General features: G+C 44.5%; 1 protein-coding gene across 2 annotated transcripts in view; it reads right to left on the bottom strand.

The window, feature by feature from the left end:
* mmp16b (matrix metallopeptidase 16b (membrane-inserted)) overlaps window positions 1-26875 on the bottom strand; it is a 33202-nt gene that overhangs the window by 5636 nt on the left and 691 nt on the right. The window contains exons 2-6 of one of the 2 annotated variants that reach the window (XM_076981453.1): window positions 21177-21325; window positions 19137-19259; window positions 2956-3275; window positions 461-622; window positions 39-256 (exon numbers count right to left, since the gene is read on the bottom strand). In XM_076981453.1, coding sequence (XP_076837568.1) covers window positions 39-256; window positions 461-622; window positions 2956-3275; window positions 19137-19259; window positions 21177-21325 — 972 coding nt within the window. The remainder of the gene's footprint in view (window positions 1-38; window positions 257-460; window positions 623-2955; window positions 3276-19136; window positions 19260-21176; window positions 21326-26875) is intronic. The other variant, XM_076981454.1, reaches the window with a different exon arrangement.

The raw sequence follows: 26875 nt of genomic DNA, 5'->3' as shown, positions 1-26875 counted from the left end.
GAGTGTTTGCTTCACGCCGGCCAAGCGAAGCATTCTACCTTGAAGACGAACAGCTCTTGTCTCAGGATGGCCAGTGTGTTGAAGCCTCCGTCACAGATGTTGGGCTTGGAGTTGGGGTGGGCGGGCTTAGACCGGTGAGGCGGGCGATGTGGGCGGCTCTGACGGTCATGCTTGCGGGGGTCAGAGGGCGGGTGTAGACGTGGAGGCGGAACTGTTGTGAGCAGTCTGGTGGGCTGAGGGTTCTTGTCTGGAGGACCTGGAATCAGAAAAAGAGAAGAACTTTTCATGCCCTTTATTTTGTGGATTATTATCCAAACATTTTCACGTCCTTTATTTTGTGGAATCCAAATGTTAAGTGCTGTGCACATCACGAAAAATAAAGATAACAGGAAGCAAATCAAATTTTCTAGGACAGAGTTGGAGTTTTGCTTGATTTTATAACACAATTGTGAAACCATACCGTATATTTTCTGGATACCCTGTAGGTCATCATGGGGCAGCTTGAAGCTCTCTGTGTCCATGTACTGGTAGAATGGCGCCATTATGGCGGTGGGGTCGTTGGAGTGTTCAAGGCCCAGGGCGTGGCCCAGCTCATGGACCGCCACCAAGAACAGATCATTCCCTATGACAACACACAGAGGACACACACACACACACACACACACACACACACACACACACACACACACTTGCATCAAACTAGTTCGATAGTGATGATAGTGACTGCAAAACAACAGAGATGAACCTAGTCAGTGATTCCATGCAGGCATTTTTTAAAAACATTTGTACAGTTTTCTGTACAACAAAAACAGCAGCTACTCTTGTGGTTCAGTTAATCTCTGTATGTGTGTCTTTGCCCACACTGTATATATGGATGTGTGCTCATGTCAGTAATGTGGGGTCATGGCATTTCAGAGCTCTACATGTACGGTGCTGAAAAGGATACCGGGGGGGTACATGCATACACACACACACACACACACACACACACACACACACACACACACACACACACACCAAGCCAGAGTAGGCATGCATGAAGGCGGGCATGACTCAGAGTCAGTAGTGTGTACTCAGGTTTGACTCTGAGGGCATTGTGAAACATCACAGTGAATTTGCATAACTGACAGCAACTGCATGAAGAAGCTGAAATAGAACTGAATTAGAATCAGATGAACTGATTAATGATAATAATATAATGAACTGAGTTAGATAATGAACTGAAGTAAAGGGGAAAACATTTGATTGTACAATTTTGGCAAAATTTCTAACTGTGACTAATTGAGTAGTATTATGATTGTGATTATTAAATGCAAATAACTAATAGGTACAGATCCCTACAAGCCCAACTTGAATGTCTTCTAAAAGACATTTTTTTACTTAAACATCATAAATATTGCCAAAGCCACAACAAATATCATTAAATATGTCATTCCGGGAGATGAGCTGAGACTGGAGTGTGTTGTGTTTGGGTTCCCTCACACCCCTTCGCTCTACGACATCTACGACATCTACGGCATCTATGACATCTACGGCATCTATGACATCTACGACATCTACAACATCTACGGCATCTATGACATCTACGGCATCTATGACATCTACAACATCTACGATATCTATGCCATCTATGACATCTACGACATCTACAACATCTATGACATCTACGGCATCTATGACATCTACAACATCTACGATATCTATGCCATCTATGACATCTACGACATCTACGACATCTACGACATCTATGATATCTATGACATCTACGACATCTACGACATCTACGACATCTAAAACATCTACGCCATCTATGACATCTACGACATCTACGACATCTACAACATCTATGCCATCTATGACATCTACGACATCTATGCCATCTACGACATCTATGCCATCTATGACATCTACGACATCTACGACATCTATGACATCTATGACATCACCTCGCCGCCAATCGTGTGGGTTGCAGTGTTCTTATTGTCTGCATGGATTTCTGTTTTGTAAGTATGTACACAGTATATTCGTTTAGGACCGTTACTATCCACCAAAACATATGAATTATTATAGAGAAAACTAAAAACAAAATAAAGGAGGAAGCAAATAAGAAAATGAAATCGGTCCTCATAGGCAGGTGGAGAGGAAGAGCATTTGGGAACCAGCTATTTATTATAAAAGGTCTGAATGTCTTACCACACTGCTAGATTGTTCCATATCCTTAGAATCTTTTGATATTCTGAGTGGATGCTTCCTAATCTCTAGCTCTGCTTTAAATTGCTATGCAAATCACGACAATAGGAAACAGTACATTTGTCTATACACTGACACTTCTCCAGGGTGGAAGACATTACAGGCACAGCATGTGAGCTGATGTGTCTGTGTGCAGATGGTTTTGTGTGTGTGTGTGTGTGTGTGTGTGTGTGTGTGTGTTTGGGGTGGGGGGGGCTTTGTTGAAGACGTTTACAGTGTGCATCCATTAGGCAAGGGGTAATCAGATCCCACACTCTGCTGTGAGACTCACTCCAAGGACCTTAGCGTTGATAATCGGAGTCCTCTGAGACAGAAAGAGCTTTTAAGACGCTCTCCTGCCAGTGTTATACACCTCCACTGAGCACGTAATGGATCCTGGCAACTGCATTCGCATTGTAATGCCTTCTGTCGGGATGATAACGCTCCGATCCCCTTGCTGTGTGGTTTGGCTACACTCTTCAGCATTACACACTACACAGATAAATTCTATCTGTGTCTCCCATAATACCATCTCTGTCAGTACAGGACAAACATGACATTTACAAAAACACTAAATACTCACATTTGAGAGGTTATGCAAAGAATATTTTTAGTTCTGACACACGATCCAAATGCATAGAAATATTTACTTTACCGGAGCAGCAGAATTCACTTTCAATCAACCAAACTCACTTCAACTCACTGTGAAAACAAACAAAACCTAACCTGTCACTCTCTCACCATCGTGGTTAGGGTTGCCCAGGGTCCAGGGTTCGTCCGAGTCAAAGTGAGTGTCGCCCCCTATCCCCGGCCCGGGGAAGTAGGCGTGGGCCAGGAAACCTCCCTCTCCGTCGAAAGGGGAGCTGTCGCCATGGAAACCCGAGGCGAAGATGATGGTGATGTCCACGTCGCGCTTGCCGCTCTCCAGGGCGCTGTAGGGGACGGCCTCGAAGTTCAGCGGCGTGACGCCCTGCCAGACGTCGAAGGCCCTCCTGATGGCCTCGTGGGTCTCACGTGCGCCCACCTTAGGGGTCACGTTCTTTATGCTGAGGAACGATAAAGGAAAAAAACCACTTAAGGGCCACTAGGACAGGATCGGCTTTCTTAGTACGTTCATGAAGTACCTTTGGTTTGAGAATTAACAGGCCACACACAAGTAGACTGCGAAGAATGTATGGAAAGCTAAAAGACTCTTCTGAGAAGGCCAAAATATAAAAGTCGAGGAAGAGCTTTCTTCCATTCTTGAGGAAAAGTCCAGAAACTCCTTTTCCAAATGACATGAGGACGGACAGCTGGAGCAGGACGATGACACACTTAGCGCACCATTTTCCCATGAGTCTGTGCATGTTCTAAGCAAGGTGGCCACCTGCTGCTAGACTCCAGCCAAAATAACAATTCTTCTGAGACAAAAGTGACTCTGACTCAGAAAAATGGGCACTACATGTTCACATCTATATAGATACAGTAAAGTTCTATCAACTGAATAACTTTACAAACAAACAACACAAAATCAGACCTGTTGTCCAGTATATAGATTTATTTCTTTATTCAAACATATTTGTGAACATTTCATTTTGGATTACCTGCTCCTGACAATTTGTTGCACAATGCTCTTTATTCCATAATAATCTGACCATTAGACTCAGTTCCCTTATGTATTCATACATATACTACCAAAAGGTCAATCTTTACAAAACTCAACAAACCGCTCTGTTGAACATTTCATCAATTTTGTCATACGGAGGCCTGCTGAGAAACACTATGAAATGGCCCAGTTGGTCTCAGAGCAGAGTAAGAGGTGAAGTGGAACGTTCTTCAGACGTTATGAGTCCTGTTAATCACATGAGACAGGACATGTACAACTACTTTTACAAGAACAGAAAATTGTGCAGTGTCAGAACACTTCACACACTAGTTGTACCTTGTACCTCCATTAAATTCAGTTCTCTCCTACCCACAGACCATGACTGTTGACACGCATGGCATTATACCCTACCAAACACTCAAACACACTTGCCTCATGCCAGGGGAAAGCATATGTACATTTTCAACACTTCACTTCTCTGCATTTTATCTATTTATTCATGCATCCAATGAAACCCTCCAAAGAGTATGTTTTTAAGGAGGAAACCTACTACTGGCATATATACAAGGATGGAGCTTCCTAGGTATAGACCCTCAAACAAGGGTCCCAAGGCATGGCGTACAAAACACATTCGTGAGAGAAAAACAGCCACGCTTTCTGTAATGCCGATACATTTCTTTTATTGATTATCTGCAGATATAGGTGAGACTCCAGCATCAAATGACTGCTTTGTTCCAATAATTGTTTGATATGCTCCAGAATTACCAAATATTCTGAGGTCATTGGTTTTTTTATAGTCTGTCTGCTGCATTCTTGAGTCTGTCTTGTTTTTATGATGCATGCTTGCTTACTTTACAGAAGTCTTTTCCATGCATGTGTTCACTAACAAACAAACTCTTCCTTACATAATTCTATAAGTTTGAACCAAGTATAATTGCTGTGTAAAGAGGCAATGATGCTATAATAATGCTATAATATTTGGTTTTGGAGTTTTTGCCTCAAACATTTTGTAATTTTGGATATTGTAATTAGGGATGTCCCGATCCAGCTTTTTGAACTTCCGATCCGATACCGATATTTATTTGCACTTCCGATCCGATATCGGCCTATCCCAGCATGTATTAAAGTTTAAAGTTATTTAGCCAACTTACTTTGTTGTCAAACTCATGTTGAAAAGCGTTTTACTCTTGATAACAAGTAGCCAGCTGAATTAGGTGTGTTTGAATAATACACAATGGTTGGTAAGGAGAAACTGACCTGTTTATTTAGCAATTAATCAACTCAAAATAGACAAAATATTAAATAACAAACAGAAATAGCATCAGTAAACCAAGGATTAAAAAGCCACAAGTGCAAATAATATTGTAAATTGTATAAAAAAAAAAACACAACCTGAGTGGAAAATAGTCTATTATTAACATTAACATCCATCAGTGCTCTTGAACAAGTGTAAACCAAAGCTTTAAAAAAATCCGTGCACATATCGTAAACTAATTAAAAGCAAAATGCCTTCTACTCCACACTTTGCTGCTCCATCCCCATCTATACACTCCCTTCAATTCAAACGTTTCTGCCAGTGTTAGTTGTGTAGGACCTTTCTTTTTGTCTTCGGTTTTCTTTAGAAACTCGTCATGTTGTTTATGGTGGTATTTCGCTAAATGCTTGATTAGATTGGTGGTATTAAAAGTTCTTACAGCTTTACCACAACGCTTGACTTTACTGTGGCATATGTTGCACTCTACCTCTTCGTCTTTGTCATCCTTTAAGGTAAAATAATCCCACACAACTGACCGATAACTTCAAATTTATGTAACAGGAAGACTCCGTTACAGAGTGTGCCTGAAAATACAGCCCGGTTTAATTAAGGGCACCGCCCATAGTGAATTAGTGCACATCACGAAGGGTATTTAAACTCTCGTGTGTTCTCGTTAGCTCGGAAGCTGATTGACGGGACGAGAGACGCGCTCGGGTCCGGGTGGCAAGAGTTATTACCCATCCTCACGGAGTTTCTGGGTGGCAAGAGTTATTACCCATCCTCACGGAGTTTCTGGGTGGCAAGAGTTATTACCCATTCTCACGGAGTTTCCGGGTGGCAAGAGTTATTACCCATTCTCAGAGTTGTTGAGTGGCCAGAGCTTTTACCCATTCTCGGAGTTTGAGATTGTTCGGGGCTTTTTAGAAGCTGACTGGGTGTGTTGTGAGCTGCATACGAGTGGTCGCAGAGGTGGCCAAGTCACGGGCGATCTGAGTCATTCCAGCTATTGCACGGAGCCATCAGAGTGCGCGTGAGAGCTAGACCACTGTTTTCTCCCCTTTAATTTTCTTTATAGGAATTGGAGTTTGTTAGTGGCAGACGTGTTTTGTGGAACGTGATTTACTGTTGTGTTTTTATTTTTAGCCCGGCGGTACGGTTGGAGAAAGGTGGGAGCAGAGCGAGTGAGGTGTTGGCGGCACCTACCTATTTGGGGTTTATTTGCAGTGAATTTGAGTTTATTTGGAGCGCGTTCACGCGAACGTGTGGTGTGGGTTATTTGTGTATTGAGTGGTTTGTTTGCTTTATTCTTTTAGGTGCGCGCCAACCCCCGCTGGTGGAAGTGAGGTAACCTGTGTTAGGTAGCTGCTCCGGAAAGTCTGTGGCTGTACCGCACGGTGCTTCTTTTTAAGAATGTCCGGTGTTTTATATTTTGTATAATAAATGATCTGCATCTCAGTCTCTGCAGTCCAACAATTTTATTTTCGCTGGCAGTAATCTCGCGCGGGTGAAACGTTACTGATTAGTTTCCCTCTAGTTGAGGGTGGCGTAGTCCAAACTATTATAATCGTCGCTGTGTGACGCGGTGAGCGTTACATTTTGGCGCAGTCGGCAGGATTAAAAGGCTGACGTGCAGATTGAGTTTCTTGGGTGTTTGTTTATTGTTAGTAACAAGGGGGAGAAAAACAGTGGTTGGCTCCGGAAGAGGATCCGCAAGACGACGTGGACGAAGACATCTTTTGTTTTAGAGTGTAAATTGGGTTTTAAATATGGATCAGCAGCTCAGAGAGCTGAGAGAACAAGTTCAGCAGCTACAAGCTGATAATGAGAGACTACGTGCTGCTGGGTCACCTTCTAGTAGTAATGTAGCAGGTGCTGCATTAGAACAGGCTGTTGATCGCTTTGTTTATGTGCCACGAGAGCGGAAGTGCCCCAGGTTTTCGGGAAAACCATCCGATTTGTTATGGGTTGATGATTGGATTGAGGAAGCGCGTAGGTCCATGGAGGTTCGCCGTATGACTAGTGCAGAGCAGGCTCTGTTTTTATATGATCATTTGGATGGGGAGGCGAAAGCAGAGATTAGATTTCGCTCTGAGGTGGAGCGGAAAGATCCAGAGCGTATATTTGTTATTTTAAAGGAGGTTTTTAGCCATTCCCAATCGTATGTGGTTTTACAGCAGCAGTTTTTTCAGCGACGTCAGCTGGAAGGTGAGTCCCTGCGTGAGTATTCCCATGCTCTACTGTCACTGATGGCTGTGATTAAATGTAAAAATGATCGTGTGATTCCAAATTCAGATTTGCTGGTTCGAGATCAGTTTGTGGAACACGTGCGAGATGGGATGCTACGTAGGGAACTCAAGAGGTCCATTCGGTCTAACCCTGATATGTCCTTTTTGGACATACGGAGTGAGGCCATTCGTTGGGTTGAGGAAGGGGATCATGCGGCGACTCCAAGGGCACGGGCTTACTCATGTGACACTCAGGTGGAGGTGCGTGGGGGTTGTAGTCAGGTAGGTCTCGGTGCTTCGGCAGGCGAGTTAATTGCATTAAAAGAAACCTTACAGAAACAACAGAAGCAACTTGATTTGATTTTGGAGCACCTGGGGTCTGGGGTTAGGGCACGCGAACGACTGGAAGTGCCCTCAGTTTCACCGCAACCTCATCGGTTCCAGGCAGATGGTAGACCAATCTGTTCCCGTTGTGATCAGCCCGGCCATATTGCTAGGTTTTGTAATGGTGGGCCTAGGCCTTATTCAGGGAGGGGCCGCCGGGGATTAGCCCTCGGCTCAGGGGTTCAGGGAGCGGCAGCCGTGCCTGAGGCACAGGGAAACTAGTTCCCTCTGGTGTAGAGAGCCATACACTAGGTAAGGGTATTGAGGGCTCTGTGGTGACCTCAAAGCTGTTGGGTGCCCTTATCGGCACCTGCCCCACAGTAGAGGTTCAAATGGGAGGAGTGAGTGTTAAGTGTTTGCTTGATACAGGCTCCATGGTCTCTACAATCACTGAGGGGTTTTTCAGAAAACATTTTCAGAGTTCTACAATGGTTCTACAGCAGTGTAACTGGCTTCAGTTGAAAGCCGCTAATGGCCTTGAGATTCCTTATGTGGGGTACATCGAATTGGATCTTACGGTGCTGGGCAAAACCTTATGTGGCATGGGAATTTTGGTGGTTAAAGAGTCTGTTTGCTTAGAGCCTGGAGCCGTGAGTGTGGGGTTGCCTGGACTTTTGGGCATGAACGTGATTAGTGAGTGTTACAGAGAGTTGTTCCAGTCCCAAGGTGTTGCTCTGTTTCAGTCTGCACACATAGCCCCAGAGAGATCCGCTTGGAAACGGGTATTCAGCCATTGTCAATTTCTAAATCAGTTGCCCCCTTCGGGTCGTTTAGGCCGGGCTAGGGTAAAGGGGAGGGTGGCTGTGCTGATTCCAGCGGGCTCTATTAAGGCTGTGGCTGTTACCTGTGGAGTTACTGGCGGCTCTGTGGTGGACCCAGTGTTATTTGAACCTACAAGTGATGTTTTGCCTGCGGGATTGCTGGTGTCTCGTGCTCTCCTCCCTGTACAGGGAGGGATCAGCTTTGTGCCGGTAGTTAATGTGGCCGAACAGGATGTCTGGCTCCCTTCTCGTACGGGTTTGGGTGAGTTGTTTTTGGTTGATGCGCCATGTGATGGTTCGAGTGTTGCATTTGATGAGGAAGTGTCAGTTGTAGAACGCGTGGCAACCGTTCGCTCTGTACAGGCCGATTGTGGATCGACCAACTTTCAGGCCTGTTCCTGGCCTTCTTTAACAGTGCAACAAGAACAGGCGGCTTCGGCATTATTGCACAAGTATCGACAAGTGTTTAGCCAAGATGGTGCATTGGGGTGTACTGATTTGATCCAGCATGAAATTCCTTTGCTGGATGAGGTCCCTGTTCGGCAGCGGTATCGACGTCTCCCGCCTACGCAGTATGAGTTGGTGAAGGCCCACATTACAGAGCTTCTAGCAAAAGGGGTGGTGCGGCCTAGTTGTAGTCCCTATTCGTCGCCTATTGTGGTGGTTCAGAAAAAGGACGGGTCAATCCGTCTCTGTGTAGACTATAGACAGCTGAACGTGAAAACCCGGAAAGATGCCTATCCCTTGCCGCGTATAGAAGAGTCGCTAGATGCACTCTCGGGAGCCAAGTTGTTTACTACTCTGGATTTGGCTAGCGGTTACAATCAGGTCCCTATGGCGGAGGGAGATAAGCAAAAGACTGCGTTCTGTACTCCCTTTGGGTTGTTCGAATTTAATCGCATGCCTTTTGGGTTATGTAATGCCCCCAGTACCTTCCAACGGCTCATGGAGCGCATCTTCGGGGATGAAAGATTTCAGTCATTGCTGTTATATCTGGATGATATCGTGGTGTTTTCTTCTTCTTTTGAGGATCATCTGCAACGTTTGGAGTTGGTGTTTGAGCGGCTGCAACATCACCAGTTGAAGTTAAAATTTGACAAGTGTCATTTTTTTCAGACAGAGGTTCGGTATTTGGGACATGTGATCTCTGCGGAGGGGGTGTCAACTGACCCAGATAAAATCCAGGTGGTGGCTGACTGGGCGCGGCCCCAGACTGTGAAGGAGCTCCGATCTTTTTTAGGTTTCGCCTCATATTATCGAAGGTTTGTCAACGGATTTGCCCGCCATGCTGCCCCATTACACCGATTGGTTGCTACTCTGCAGGGTGGCCAGAAAAAGACCAGGTCCTGTGCTGTGGGAGGGCATTGGACTGGAGCTTGCGAAGAAGCTTTCCTTTTCTTGAAGCAGGCATTGGTGGCAGCCCCAGTCCTTGGCTATGCTGATTTCTCTAAGCCTTTCGTCCTGGAGATTGATGCTAGCCATAACGGGTTGGGGGCAGTGCTGTCTCAAGATCAGGGAGGTCAGCGTAAGCCCATCGCTTATGCGAGTCGAGGGTTACATCCGGCAGAGCAAAACATGTCCAACTATAGTGCTCTGAAATTGGAACTGTTGGGGTTGAAGTGGGCCGTGACGGAAAAGTTCCGTGAGTACTTGTTAGGCGCCAAGTTTACGGTATTTACTGATAACAACCCATTAAGTTATTTGCAGACCGCTAAGCTGGGAGCGGTGGAACAGCGGTGGGCTTCCCAGCTTGCTGGTTTTGATTTTGTGCTCAAGTACCGTCCTGGCATTAAGAATGGGAATGCGGACGCTCTGTCTCGTATGCCAGTTCCATCTGTCGACTCGGTTCAGGAAATAGTTCCGGGTGTGGTGGTTCCTGAATTAGTTGAGGCAGCGGTGCTAGAGCAGCCAGTATCGACACAAGTGGCGGCGATTGATGTGCTCCCTGTTCGTTCTAGGCCTGAGCTACAGGCTCTTCAGGCCACTGATCCAGTGATCAGGGACTTCACTATCTATTGGACCCGAGGTAGACCTCCCACTGTCGAAGAGCGTGCCATGCAGTCCCCCGCGGTAGTGGAATTGGTTAAGCAGTGGAAAAGAATACGGGAGGAAGCTGGGGTCTTGTATAGGGTTGTACATTCGCCAGACGGAGGGGAGGAAATTTTGCAACTGCTGTTACCTGAGGTGTTACAGAGGGAGGTGTTGGTTGCCCTTCATGATGATCATGGGCATCAGGGTACGGAGCGAACCACTAATTTGATCCGACAACGGTGTTATTGGCCCTTTATGCGGAAGGATATTGCCCGATGGTGCCAGGAGTGCTCACGTTGTGTGGTTGCTAAGGCCGTACAACCAAAGGTACGCACGTTCATGGGGCGGCTCAGTGCTTCCCGGCCATTAGACATAGTTGCCATAGATTTCACTGTCTTGGAACGTTCCAGTGATGGGAGAGAGAATGTTTTGGTAATAACGGATGTGTTTTCAAAGTTCACACAGGCCTATCCAACTCCAGACCAGAGAGCCAGTACCGTGGCTAAGGTTCTGGTTGAGCGGTGGTTCTACAAGTATGGCGTGCCCAAACGGATCCATTCGGATCAAGGTCGAAATTTCGAGGGGGAATTGTTGAAGAGTCTCTGCCGACTGTATGGGGTAGAAAAGAGTCGGACAACTCCTTACCATCCAGCTGGAAATGGGCAATGTGAGAGGTTTAACAGGACCATGCATGACTTGTTGCGCTCTCTTCCCCCAGAGCAGAAGAAGAGGTGGCCTTTACATCTTTCCCATCTTCTGTTTGCTTACAATACCACTGTTCATCAGTCCACAGGGTATTCCCCGTACGAGTTGTTGTTTGGTCAGAAGCCACATTTACCTGTTGACTTTCTGTTGGGACAGGCTGAGGAGGAGATGGTGGAAGGGTCGGTTGGTGAATGGATCAGAGGGCAACAGGCATTCCTGGAAAGCGCTTTTAGTCATGCTAAACGAAATATGGAGGCTGCCGCCGATGCGAGAGCCCAGAGGTCTCAACCCCAGGCTGTACACATTCTCCCAGCTGGCACCCTGGTTTACCGGCGTAATCATGTGCAAGGGCGAAATAAGATTCAAGACCATTGGGATGGGGTTAGGTACAGGGTGGTTCAGTGCCTGGATAGTGGGGGCAGGGTTTACACTATTCGCCCAGAGGAGGGAACAGGCCCCGATAGAAATGTACATCGGGCTGAGTTGCGGGAAGTTCCTGGCCAGCATTTGGTTGTACCAGGAGTGGACCTAGTAGGTCAGAGCGAGGATAAGAGCGAATCGCCGCTGGAGAGTGAAGATGAGGGGGATATCGGTTTGTGGATTGAACCACACCAGTCAGGCTCTGCATCTAATAGGCGGCTGGAGTATCAGGAGGGTGAGTCCATCCCTGTAGGAGTAAATCCAGGGGATGTGAGGAGGACGTCCAGAGTGACTGCAGGTCAGCATTCCAACCCTTTTAACCTCCCACGCTCAGTGGCGACATCATCAAGGCTGTTAGTTCACCCTCCACTAGAAACGAGACCAGTGCTGCATAGACCCTGGGAGTGAGTGGGGAAATCACTGGGACAGTGATTTATTGTATGAGGGGGGTAGATGTAACAGGAAGACTCCGTTACAGAGTGTGCCTGAAAATACAGCCCGGTTTAATTAAGGGCACCGCCCATAGTGAATTAGTGCACATCACGAAGGGTATTTAAACTCTCGTGTGTTCTCGTTAGCTCGGAAGCTGATTGACGGGACGAGAGACGCGCTCGGGTCCGGGTGGCAAGAGTTATTACCCATCCTCACGGAGTTTCTGGGTGGCAAGAGTTATTACCCATCCTCACGGAGTTTCTGGGTGGCAAGAGTTATTACCCATTCTCACGGAGTTTCCGGGTGGCAAGAGTTATTACCCATTCTCAGAGTTGTTGAGTGGCCAGAGCTTTTACCCATTCTCGGAGTTTGAGATTGTTCGGGGCTTTTTAGAAGCTGACTGGGTGTGTTGTGAGCTGCATACGAGTGGTCGCAGAGGTGGCCAAGTCACGGGCGATCTGAGTCATTCCAGCTATTGCACGGAGCCATCAGAGTGCGCGTGAGAGCTAGACCACTGTTTTCTCCCCTTTAATTTTCTTTATAGGAATTGGAGTTTGTTAGTGGCAGACGTGTTTTGTGGAACGTGATTTACTGTTGTGTTTTTATTTTTAGCCCGGCGGTACGGTTGGAGAAAGGTGGGAGCAGAGCGAGTGAGGTGTTGGCGGCACCTACCTATTTGGGGTTTATTTGCAGTGAATTTGAGTTTATTTGGAGCGCGTTCACGCGAACGTGTGGTGTGGGTTATTTGTGTATTGAGTGGTTTGTTTGCTTTATTCTTTTAGGTGCGCGCCAACCCCCGCTGGTGGAAGTGAGGTAACCTGTGTTAGGTAGCTGCTCCGGAAAGTCTGTGGCTGTACCGCACGGTGCTTCTTTTTAAGAATGTCCGGTGTTTTATATTTTGTATAATAAATGATCTGCATCTCAGTCTCTGCAGTCCAACAATTTTATTTTCGCTGGCAGTAATCTCGCGCGGGTGAAACGTTACTGATTAGTTTCCCTCTAGTTGAGGGTGGCGTAGTCCAAACTATTATAATCGTCGCTGTGTGACGCGGTGAGCGTTACATTTACACGGCGGTCCGAGATGCCACGGAGCTAAAGCCTGGTTCACACTACACGATTTTAGGCTGGTTTTCAGTCGCCGACTAATCGCCGACAAAAACTGTGGTCGGAGGCGAATCGGCGATCACTCGTCGCTCGCTCAGTCGTGTAGTGTGAACTGCTGAAAGACGCTCGCCGAGCCGTCGCCGACTGGTCGCAGACGACTGGCAGATATCTAGCATGTTTAATATCTAGCAGTCGGCGACTGAGAGTCGGCAGCAGCGTCTAGCTACAGCCAATGGGAACGCGGAGAGAGAACCGCGGCACTGCTGAAGATATCTCAGAAGAATGTAAAAAACTTTCAAGAATACTTTCAAAACAGTAACCCAGCAAACACACAAAATCCTCACCTTTCTTACAACTTTACTACAACACTGTGTTTAAGTTATTGTGACAGCACTGGAGAAATAGTGCGATTGATTATATTTATGTTCACTTGGGACTATGGAGTGTTTAAACGGTAAAAAAAAATAATAATAACGAAAATGTGGAGCACATGTACATTGTTTTTTTTCTTCTACGTGGTGTTGCTGGTTCTCGCGAGAGTTTCTTTTCGTGTTATCGCGTTTTTGGACGGCAGCCAGATGAGTCGGCGATTCCCCAGTCGTGTAATTCGTGAGCCCGCCGCGTCGCCGATCAGTCATGTAGTGTGAAAGCCACAACAACTGAGAGACTCGCGATTACAGCACAACCAGTCGTGTAGTGCGGACGGCACAAAAATCTGACGACTGAAAAGTCGTGTAGTGTGAACCAGGCTTAAATTGGGGCAGAAACTATGCTCGTGTGCTGAAGGTGTGCTGGAAAATGCGGACCGGATTTTACTCTCACTAGCAAAAACTGGAATGGATTATCTAAATGGGTGCGCTGGAAAACCCGGATCGGACTTTTAAAAAACTGGATCGGGAGTCTGGATCGGCATTTTCTCGTGCCTGCCGATCCGATACCGATACGCATTTTTTGCTAATATCGGCGGCCGATCCGATCCAAATATCGGATCGGGACAACCCTAATTGTAATATAGAACATTAGGATATTACAAGGAACACAACAGTCCTATGGTATTTACTGTGGCATGTTCATTATAATGGTAAGTCCCTATATCATTTTTGGGGAGGGGAACGTTTATGAGTGATTAGGGATATACTCTGATTATTTTTGTATATTTGCATTTTACATTTGACCGTTTTACATATTTTTGATGTATTTATTTTTTACCTGGATTTTATCTACAAACCATTGAGTTGAATGTAAAAATTTACTTTCAGATCCTTCACACACTGCCTGCAACAAGATTAAAATGCCACGTGTGATTGACATTAAATGGGATACAAACAGTAAAGGTATAAATAAAATGTGTAATTATTTATTCAGAGATAATTTATCCAGAGGTAATATATTCAGAGAAATACAGTCGTTTCGTGTCCTTATAGCGCTATGAACCCATAACATAAACTTAAGTTTAAAATGCCAAGACCTGAAAGTCTAATTAGTATGTAAATAATGTAATTATTTATTCAGTGGTTTAAGTCACACCCCTGAGACACACAATCATACTTAACTTTATTACCTAAAACCACTGACCTTGCTACAAAGATCAGTTCTCTAACATTTGTTTTCTAGAGTGCAAAATCTTTAAACCTTCAACATAGACTATTTAATATATTTAACATATCACACTATGTAGTGTACACTATTTTACACTACACTACATGAAATTTGCACTGTAAATCTAACTTAAGATCTTTTAAAACACAAATAGTCAGACTAGTGTCATCAAAGACTACCTACACCAGCTACAACGGCGTAGTTTTAACACCTAGCTCAGGTTTCAGAGCTCGACGAAATAACTACAGCAGTCAACAATGTCAAAGATTTACTGTCATTTTCATCTGAATGACACAGCTGCTTGGGGTGAGGTCATTGGATTGATTTGCTATTTCTGTTTTTACCAGCTTCTGTCTGCATATTCTTGCTAACCAAGACAACCTTTGTAAATAAGAAAACTTTGTTGTACCCAAAGCCTTGACATTCTTCTGGGTGTCTTTTGTGTATGGTGTGAAGGCCAAGAGCTGTAATGTGTTTTTGCATCTAAAACAAAAAGCGAATAATCGTCTGTCACTTCAGATTTGGTTTATTGAGGCATGAAATGAATTTCAGAAATTAGCTGTCAATCAAATGTTTAAAAATATGAAGTCTAGGAAACGAGTGCATGTCTAAAATGGTCAACAAGAGAACTCGCCATCGCAGGACTACGGTGGCTAAGATCATCCATACAAAGATGATATTAAACACACACTGGAGCTCTGTGTGCAGACATTTCTGAAGCTCTTTTCTCCACCTGGACTAGCTACAGTGCAGCAAATCTGAATGAACCATATGGCAATTTCTTGCATCTTTCAGTTTGAGCAAAATAATCACAAGAAAGGTGAATAATTCATTTGTCTACGGCTATGTTCGAAACAGCCTGTTACATACTATATACTGCAGGCAGAACTCAATATATACTGTATACTACATACTGATTCCTGTAGTAGAATGCAGTATGGTATCCAGCATGTGACAAACACATGCCATACTTGGAAGTCACGTGAATGTATGAATGAAGTTCTGCTAGTGAGAAATTGGCTTTGCTTGATTTGCTGTGCTTGCCTTCTGCACTCTGTTCTCTAGGCATAGTTTCGGTTCTGAAAGCGCTTCGACGCCGTTAAAAGTTCGCACCTAACAAACCGAGATGCACACTTGTACTAATTGACCTGGATGAGTGAAAAGCAGATAATGTACGTGAAATGCAAAAGTGCGGATCCAAAAGTGTAACTGATGCACCAGGCCCTCGGAAATGACTCACGGGGCGTCTGAATATTTACATTTACTGATTCACATTCACGTTTGGAAGGCTAGTGTATGTCTTTGAAAGACAATTTCACAAATGTTACACTCTGGCTTCAATCTCACTCCCAAAGAGCCGGTCGGTATTTTGCATCTGTTTTTTCATAATTGGAAAGTGTGACACGCCACACACTTCTCCACACTTGCCTCGGGTTCCTGAGTCTATATGCGTTTTTTATACACTTGTCCCAGTTGTCTTTGCATGGCAAGTGTAGGTTTAACTTTTGAAACAATTCTGAATCTAAAGATCCTGTGAATAGCATGATTTGGTTTTTAGATTATAGATTAGAGATTAGATTATATTATATTATGATTTATAGTTTGGATTATAGAAATACATGCCGACCAAATTCATCCTTATGGTATTATATAGAAATATTTCAATTAAATTACAGAGATGGGAGTGACTACCGATATCTCCTGTGCAAAATGTTGATGTTTAGTAACACTGCATATAGTAACAACAACTAGTTTGAATGTTAACAGGCCACATACAAGCAGACTTAATAGAATATACACAAATCCAGAGTTGCTCCTCTGAGACAGCCGTTGGCAAGTCAGTGTTTCCCTGAGTCCTTCCATTCTTGAGAAAAAGTGCAAAAACTCCTTTTCCACAGGATATGACAGAACAGGCACTGACTTGGCGCTTCGCGTGAGATTAAAATAACCTGCTGTTATTTCTACAGGACATTTTATTGCAGGTAAAATCTTTACTGACGCAGGAGCACACAGTCTGTTAAAATGACTGACATGGCGGATTCGGACCAGATTAAAATCCCTGAGGAATGCAGGTAATAATTACATTACTTTACCTCCCATGTAAAACTAATCCCATCCAAATAGGGCTTTAGACATTTCTGCATTCACTATAGACTTCTTAGTACAGAAGGATTTGGGACAGAGTCTCTCAAATCCAGGTTATGCCTACACTATGAGGCATTTTTTTATACTTCTTTAAGTCAGAAAACTTCCACTGAGGACAGATTTTCATTTCCATGCACACTGGAGGGATAGTGGGTATGTAATGGCAACCTGGAAGCTTATGATAATGTGTTCTGCTCAAAGACACAACAATATTTACATTTAAATGTAGTCACTTGGCAAACGGTCTTAGCCCAACTGACTTACAGAAATCTGCAGTAGGTAACGGAATAACACTGCAAGAACAGAAAGACTGGAAGGGACATAGATCTGACCATACCTGGACCAAGGGGACGTTAGGGCAGAGTCACATTTTCATGCCAAAATGTACTAGAACAAAACAGCTCTAATGTGATTTGCATGTGGGAAGATTGGACAGGACGTAGCAGGGGCGTCACAGGCTACAGTTCACTTGGTGTTAACAGAACACCAGGGCACGACCCCTTTTGTCTGTGGTCTGGAACTCTACCAGCATGCCACCTCCTCTCCTCTATCTACAACTCAGCTACACGCAAGTCCGTCAAATGGGAACCAGCACTCAGCAACACCCACCGTCGAGCTCTTGTACTGATATAAAGATGCGCCGTTAGCGACACATGCGATCAGAGCCAGATAAATGACCTATATCTTAATTACATCTGCATGGAAGGGTTGCGTTTTGAGAGATCAATAACAGCTTTGCTGCAGTCACTCAGGTGGAATGTGACCAGGCCTCTTATGACATCATACCACTGTGACCAGGCCTCTTATGACATCACCCCACTGTGACCAGGCCTCTTATGACATCACACCGCTGTGACCAGGCCTCTTATGACATCATACCATTGTCTTAAAATGGGCTATTGACTGTTTTTTTTTTGTTTATCTGCCTACCCATGACCAGTGTCCTCTTACCGAATCCTCCTCTTAATCACCATCAACACAGCCATACAACCGGAGGCAGAACAACCCAAGGCAGCAGCCTCTGCGAACACCATAACCAAGCTTGTAGCAGACCATTAAGAAGATGGACCGCCCGCACATAAAATGAGAAATCAACTCAGCAAGGAGCCCCAGTTTCCCTCTCACCACCTACTCGCCGTGCTCCGCTCGGCTGGGAGCGTTGTGAAGTGGGCCTTCTACTGCAGTCTTGCTGAACTTTGCACATTGAGGTCTTTATCTCTCGCTGACAGACAGAAGTAGAGGGAGAAATCTTTCCTGGGCTCCTTCATTCATTCCTTCCCTCTTTTCACAGACCCGTCAGCTGCTTATTCCCTGCCCAGGCCGAGCCTCATTTGCATTCTATTTACATATGCGCCCCATCAATTAACAAAAAAAAAGAAAGAGTTGGGTAACTTATTTCTGTTATCACCTGCTATAGCCAGAGAAGTTCTAAAATGAGGTGAGAACGCCTTCTGTTTCCTCCGAGCCTGGCAGAGTGTAATCCTCAGGAAATGGAAGAAGGTTCTTTGAAGGTCACAGAGTCAGCGCTGGAGGTTATTTTATGCTTGTATCTTAACTGCGGTGTGAAATCTAGGGGAGCAGAGTTAAGATTGGTGAAGACGTGTTCTGAGAGTTCTTGACTTCTCTGGCCTCAGCTTTCCATGATTCTGTAGGGGATCCACAGCCGTATTAATCTGGATTTTTCTCATTTAATACCATTCTCATCGTGTATTTCAAATGATATTGATACTTTTTTTGTGGTTATTTAGCTGTGTTCTGTAATGCAGCGACTCATACAGAGTTTGACTTTTTCTTTATGTCTCTAAAAAGGGACTAAGCAAGACATCAAAATCAAACTCAGAGCCATCCAACCCAGCGCTCCATTGTACTGTCAGAGCTCTGTGAAATATCATAAGAGTCAGATGTGTTATTTTGATAACACATTGTTGTTGTTATTGCACGCGCACGCTCTCTGTATTCCACTTCATCCAACACTTTGCCACTGGGCATGTATTGTGGAGCATGAGCTTGTGAACTGATGCCTTTTGGACATTCCTTCATGTCCTTGTGCAGGACATTATGAGTGCATGATGAACTCAGGGCCTCTAAATTGATCCCAGAGCAGATCCTGAGGTCATTAGATCCATCCACACTGCAGGGGTCAGTATATCCAAGCTGATATGGGACAACAGGGATCCATTGGAAAGACAAACAATAGAGAGAGAGAAACCACTCCCTAATTCCATTGATCCCGCCCCCTCGAACCAGAGAGCCACACCCACCTGTATGTGATATGCGTGCGCTGCCACTTCTGGCCCGTGAGTGCATAGCGGCGCCTCCTCACACGCAGCCCGGTCCCACTCCGCACCTGGTCCGGAACCCCACACCTGGGCTTCTTCATCCAGCTGGAAGTGGCAAAGGAAACACCAATGAAACGGCCGGTGGGAACAGCCCGGCCGGTGGGAACAGACATGCACCTGCCGGTCGACTGTATCGCAATGTCAGTGTCATTTAGTGTCAGTAGCAGTTCATGTCAGTAGCAGTCAATTTCAGTAGCAGTTCATGTCAGTAGCAGTTAATTTCAGTAGCAGTTCATGTCAGAAGCAGTTAATTTCAGTAGCAGTTCATGTCAGTAGCAGTTCATGTCAGTAGCAATTTGTGTCTGTAGCAGTTCATATCAGTAGAAGTTTGTGTCTGTAGCAGTTTATGTCTGTAGCAGTTCATGTCAGTAGCGGTTCATTTCAGTAGCAGTTAATGTCAGAAGCAGTTAATTTCAGTAGCAGTTCATGTCTGTAGCAGTTCATGTCAGTGGAAGTTTGTGTCTGTACCAGTTCATGTCAGTAGCGGTTCATTTCAGTAGCAGTTTGTGTCTGTAGCAGTTCATGTCAGTAGCAGTTTGTATCTGTTGCAGTTCATGTCTGTAGCAGTTCATGTCAGTAGTGGTTCATTTCAGTAGCAGTTTGTGTCTGTAGCAGTTCATGTCAGTAGCAGTTTGTGTCTGTAGCAGTTCAGTCAGTAGCAGTTTGCGTCTGTAGCAGTTCATATCAGTAGCAGTTCATTTCAGTAGCAGTTTGTGTCTGTAGCAGTTCACGCCAGTAGCAGTTTGTGTCTGTAGCAGTTCATGTCAGTAGCAGTTCATTTCAGTAGCAGTTTATTTCTGTAGCAATTCATGTCAGTGGCAGTTTGTGTCTGTAGCAGTTCATGTCAGTAGCAGTTTGTGTCTGTAGCAGTTCATGTCTGTAGCAGTTCATGTCAGTAGCGGTTCTGTGCCATCTGGGTTTGGGTGAAAATGAAAGCGTGCTTAATTGGAAATCCTTTAAAAGTTCAAAGATGGAGTCACATGTGAGCTGTATTCAAGAAAAACAAACTATGAAATTGAACGTCATGAAAGTTCTTTAGAACTTCTATGTTCTTGCTAAGATCACTGCTCAGCACTGTACAATAATTCTGTACTAATGATTAAATTCCTTATATACTCAGTGTTTTAACAGAAATACAGTAGTTCTGGCACACACGCTATTAATATTAGTACACACCATTTTTTTCCATGAAATTCAGTTTTATTCTATTATTCTATTATTATTATTCTATTATTTATTTCGGAACATGTCAAATGCAGATGTTGTTACAGTGTGAAAATTCAGTGTCTCAAAACATATTGGTATCATGAGAATTGCACAGTGAATAGTGATTCATGTCAACTATGACGCATGTCTTACCAAAAATAATATGACCTACAGTTATAACCACAAGGGGGCGGGGGGGCATATCATTATAATTCTTAAGAACCAAATATAGGTGGATAGAAGCATTTTCCACATTTGTGTTTGAAGGCTGCAGGCCACTCAGGGGTACTGAAATACGAAATAAAATCCATTTTTAGTGATAGACTGTCAGCTCTCATCTTTGGTTTGCACCCTCATCTTGATTCTGCAGGTAAGGTGAACACCAACAGCATGGCTTAAACTTTAAAGTCACGTCGTGGTTGTTTAGAGAGTTTAGTGAAGCAATTTTTGGCAATCAGATATGTCGAATTCAATTTGCAAGGAACTTGTAATTTTAAGCATCATTCTGTATGTGTGTGTGTGTGTGTGTGTGTGTGTGTGTGTGTGTGTGTGTGTGTGTGTGTGTGTGTGTGTGTGTGTGTGTGCATGCCTGTATGGATGTGTGTGCGCATGTACGTGTGCATATTTATGCGTGCACGTGCATGTGCATGTGTGCATGTGTACATGTGTGTGCATGCGTGCGTGTGTGTGTGGGGGGGCGTGTGGGTCATGTGTGTGTATGTGTGTGTGTGTGTGTGTGTGTGTGTGTGTACTCACTTTATGGTGCTCTTGTCTAACGTGCCTGTCACGTTGAGTCCGTACACACTCTGCATGGCAGTAATGGCTGAGCGCATGGTCTGAGCGGAGCGCAGAACGGCCATGTTGGGTGGGGTTTCGGGGAGGTACCCATACTTCTGTAACCACGCCTGGTGGAGCCAAACCAAAAGAGGAACACGTGAAACACTCTGAACACTGTTAAACACCTCACACACCCCTGTCATGTCACACACACACACAATAATAACACATACAACAGATACGTTTTGATATATTTCAAAATGACAGCTGGGTGGAGCAAAAAATAGCCCTTTGCTTGCAGTTATATTCATGCACGTGTCACGTGTGAACAAGAACTGGCGATGCGGCAAAGCACACGTGAATGAATCAAATGTTCCCGACCTTCTGACAGACGTGAAGGTCCTCACCCCCCATATATGTTGCGCAAAGCTGCCAATTTGCAATACACCCCTGTCAGCTGTGTGAGGAGAACCATTTACATTTAAATTCCTGCAGCACAACCGCTGGAACTAGTAGCTCATTTTACTGACCTCAGTCTCCAAGTTTGTGTGTCAGAGGCATAGAGATTATCATACCAACCCTGAGACATATTCCATTTTTAATCGATCTCCTCTGACATGGAAAGGCTCTCCTATAACTGAGAACTTCTTTTAAATATCATGCCTGTCATTCACAGTCACATCAGTTGGGAATCATGGCTTCAAGTCTTCAGTACACTTTATGAACACCTGAACCATAATAATCAGTATTGATTAACACCAAAACACCCAGCAGCGAGTGTTTCCAATTCACAACACAGCCAAATACATTCCCAACACGTGACCTCCGGCATTAGTTAGTTCTCCAGAGAGAGCCACTGTGTTGACCATGGATGTCATCGTCATTAATCTACCCAAATTAATATGCTTGTGTCTGGAGGTTAGGGGTCAACGTGGTTCAGATTCACACATGTTCTTTGTTGACTGGAAGACTATACAATACGCTTTAAGCACTACAGATATTAATTGCTTCACAGTATTCATGGTTGGGTTTGCCGTTAAAGAAAAAAAATCGGGAAAAGATAGACAGATATGGTAAAAATAGCACTGTGCTATACAAGGTTTCCACAGAAACAGGACGTTTTGGACAGGGGTCCTTCATCAGCTGTGCAAGCAAAGTGCATCTAAATGCCCTAGCAGGTGAAACCACTATATATATAGAGGTTTCACCTACTAGAGCATCATATATAAATATATATTAACACTAGTGTACTGAAGAAGTTAAAGATGTTTCACCTCCTAGAACTTATGAAACTTTGCTTGCCTTGCACAGATAACATACTGTTTCTCTGGAAAAGTTAGAAACAGTAGAAACAGTAGAAACAGGAGGAGATCCATTCTGAGTCCAAAATCAAAAGTGCTTCACACAAAGCTCAAAGTTTATATGATGATAATTAAGTACATTAATGATACAATCTTGTATTATAAAACGCCATAAAAGATACACTAAAGTACGTTTAGTGGAGTCTAAACATTATGTTTAAAAACGTGATTTAAAAACACCTATTGCGCTTGTCTTCCATTACTGCAGCGTTTATGATATAGTCTAAGTAAGAAACGGTATTTACACTAACGTGAACTGGTTCAGTTCCACAGAGTCTAAAGCAGAAAAGAGAGCAACGTCTGCGCCGCAGTGAAAAAACAAGATTTCGTCCGGCTTTTAATAATTAATCGGGAGGAAACGGAGGAACGGCAGGGGGTTCAGCTTGTGTCAGGATACGCAGAGGGGGTGTTACCACAGAGAGATAAAAAGAGCCATATATAACATCTCTGCTTCTGCGTCCAGCACATCTCAGTCATACTGTCTGTTGTTACCGCTGTACGTGCTTAAAGGGAGCTTAGGGACTGACATAATAAGGAATCGGTTTACGCAATTCAATATGTAGTCTGACACGGAAACATGCCTATAACACACGCAGATAACAGGCTAGTAGGCCTATCCAGGTTAGTTATAAATAACGCAAGGAACAAGTCAACTGAATAACAAAAGCTGAATCTCTTTATTTATTAGTAGAGCGTCTCATTATTGTTGACTGTTTCACACCATGTAGAAATCCGAGCCAGCACAAACTGAAAAGGAATTAAGCGGAATTCCATATCTTGCATCGCTTCATGTGATGACTGTTTATTTATTTGTTTATTTTTATAGATCAGAGCAGCTAAATTCGTTTAATGACCTATAAGTGTCTGTAAGTTTCCATTCGATTCAAGGTTAAGGACTGGCAAATGCCACTGATCTATAATAAAATCTAGCCCATATTATCAGTGGTGAACACTTACCATGGTGTTCAACAACAACAGTGGCTGTATGACAACACGTGCAAATATATACAAAATAAAAAAAAAACGAACTAATCTAAAATTATTTGGAAATTTAAAATGTTTATTTTTAATAGGCTACCTTACACCCATTAATAACATAGTTTCATTTAAATTTTGGATTTCATACAGTCAGAACATCTTGAGAAGGTTGGATGAGAGTTGCATGGACGTTAAAACAGAAGCTAGGATGCTCCTCGGCTCAGCAGAGCTCGTTTTTGGTTTTGTACAGCAGTCGCCTTTTGGTCAAAGGAAACGCGTGACTGTGTGTGGCCGTTTTCTCTGTCGTTTCGTCTCTTTTGGGCAGAGGGGTTTGGCTGAGGCGGAGATCACTGTGCTCGCTCATATTGCTCTCACCTGGATCCCGCCGAAGTCTCGCCGTTTAATGACAACGCGAAAATTAGCGGTGTGGGGAATCTACGGTGGCTTAATGGTGCCAGATGGCAAGATCCGGAGGGGGAAAAAGCTATCGAAAAGGTGACTACATTTTCACCAGTGTGCCGTACGTCAACCACTGGGGGTAAAAAGTCCCAGTATAGAGTCTGGATGTATATTATGGGTTGAATATGTCTTGAAATAGAGCCCTATGGCTGACAGGGGAATATTACATCAGAAGATGGGCCACACATAGTGTGGAAATTGTGTGTGGGGGGCACGAAAGTGTGTAAGCATGTGTGTATAACAGTTATAAGAAGCCAATTTTCCTCATAACTATGCAACGATTTTAAAAAATAACATTTAAATAACGTAACATGACACTGGTAGGCCATAATGAGGACAAATGCTCCTCTATTATCTAAAAAGCTAAAAGACCCAAATCACTTCCTATTGGTTACCTACATTGAGGGGAGGGTTGGGGTTTGGTGTAGGCATAGCAACATGAGTCCAGCTTTGGGGGAAGGTGGGTTTGCTAAGTAAGAGACAAGGGTGGGTGGGGTTTGTTGTTAAGGAAGGGGGGGGTGGTTAAGGAAGGAGAGGGGGTAATAGAATAGCAAATTTATAATGTGGGTACTGCCTTTTTTCAGCTAAAACAATCCTTAGCACTCCTGCACTTCCTCTAGTGGGGGGTCGAGCGGGAGGCCGAATTGCTGACGTCCACATCTCCCACCTTCCGTCCGTTTGGAGGGACTGTGTGTGTGTGTGTGTGTGTGTGTGTGTGTGTGTGTGTGTGTGTGAATGTGTAAGGTGAAGGTGCATAGCTCTGCAGGTGAGAGTCCGCTTCAGCCAGGAATAGCTGTGAGAAGGCTGTGCTCAAGGAGGGGGTGGTTCAACCAGAGCCCCCATAAAACTGTGTACTGCTGTACTGAGGCTTTCAGTTGACATAGTTATGTTTAGCTGTGTGCATCTATGATATATGTTTATGCATGTAGGGATGTGTGTGTGCACGTTCTTTTATGTAGGATGAGTCCCTGTGGTCATTTTAATGTGTCCGTGTCTGAGAAACCTTTAGTAATTTCATTATTCCAGTGCGGGGAGAGATGATGTACCTTACAAAAACACAACAAATCACACACACGACTTACAATGCAAATAAATCAGGACATTTGGCTTTTCTGAGAGTGAGTGGGGGGGGGGGGGGGATGAGTCCTGGTGAGAAGGGATTAATTGGTACACATCTACTGGGTGTGTGCTGCTCCAGAAGCTGCTTAGATAAACTGTTTCGGCTCAAGTTGTGAGTCTTTAGCTCGCCACGATCTGCGGGCTTTGGCGGTGACCCCTGGACGAGCCACAGTCCCTCCAAACGGACGAAGGGTGGGAGATGTGGACGTCAGCAACACTCGACCCCCCACTAGAGGAAGTGCAGGAGTGCTAAGGATTGTTTTAGCTGAAAAAAGGCAGCACTCACATTTTTGCTACTCTATTACCCCCTCCCCTTCCTTAACCACCACCCCCCCCCCCTGCCTCTTCCTTAACAACCCCCCCCCCCCCCCCCCCCGCCTCTTCCTTAACAACCCCACCTTCCCCCAAAGCTGACTCCATTGATTGGCTTTTTGGCGCAAGGACCAGACAAGAGCGGACCGGGAAACAGGAACCGTTCTGTATCCACGGAGACACACGGTGTGGGTGCTCCACAGCCACTCGTCATACGAACATGCGTGTAATGACGAGTGTACTTGTGAGAACAGGGATGGTATGTTGTGAGACACCTACACAGATGGAGCCCGGATCTCTTAATACTTACTTGTAATGGTCTACCGAAACTGTGTCTATAGCTGGACTCGCTATTCTTTCTTAAAATTTCACTTTATTTATTTCTTCATAGATCACATTTAAAGGCTGTTTACCAAAGTGCTGTACATTTACATTGGATTAATAACAGTCATACTCAGAGAAATGTGCATGATGTTAAAAGCCCAGTAAGACAAGAAGGGGCCAGGCCGTTCAGGGATTCTTAAACAAATAAAAGAACTTTAAATTTAATTCTAGAATTCACAGGAAGCCAGTGCAGGGAAGCTCCCGCCCCTCGGTGTAGGTATCCAATAGGAAGCGATTTGGCTGTTTTAAAAAGCTCCATTTTGTGTAAACAAGAGGAGTATTTGTCTTCAGTAGGGCCTACCAGTGTCATGTTATGTTATTTAAATGTCAATAAGGGAACACTGAATCCTCATAACCGTTATACACACACATACACGCACATACACATATTGTAATCCTCTGACTTGTGCACTCCTGATTCGGCGGCGGTAACTCTACCATTATAGAACAAGACAGGACAGCAGAGCTTCATAGGTGGCACGGAGCAGATGCAGGGGGCTGCCTGTTAATTATGCATGCCTACCCCCGCTATAACGCCCTCTGCCGCCATCTCCCCGCCAGCCCACGAGAGAGGACGCCAAATTCTCGCACAGCAGCCCCTGCAGTGCTTAGCATCACAGTCGGGCCCGTACTGGCCCCCAAGTAAAATAGGACAGAGGAACCGGGCAGGTTATGTAACACGGGGAACTCCTTAATTCTGTACATGGCACACATGTATCACTGCAGCACTGGGTCAGGGGCCTATAAGGAGCCTTATTCCCGTTTAAATCCAGCTATCGATTTGCATGTCTCAAAAAAAAGAGAGGAAAAAAATACTGGGTTGTATGACAGTACACTACAGGAATGAATGAGGGAGCATTCACATCACAGCACTCACACCTGTTCCCCCCCCCCCACACACACACACACACACACTCTAGCCAGGACTGTAAACGTATACCGGTTATAGCAGATGTATAGCCCTTGCTTTAATGTTAGGTTGCAGCCCTCAAGTTTGAGCAGTAGCTTATATAGCTTTAACATAGCTTTATTTATGTGGCAGTACCGTTTGCTTAGTGTAGAGCG

Source organism: Brachyhypopomus gauderio, chromosome 19 (assembly GCF_052324685.1).
Source record: "Brachyhypopomus gauderio isolate BG-103 chromosome 19, BGAUD_0.2, whole genome shotgun sequence".
Classification (NCBI taxonomy): Eukaryota; Metazoa; Chordata; class Actinopteri; order Gymnotiformes; family Hypopomidae; genus Brachyhypopomus; species Brachyhypopomus gauderio.
This window is presented reverse-complemented; position numbering and strand designations above follow the sequence as displayed.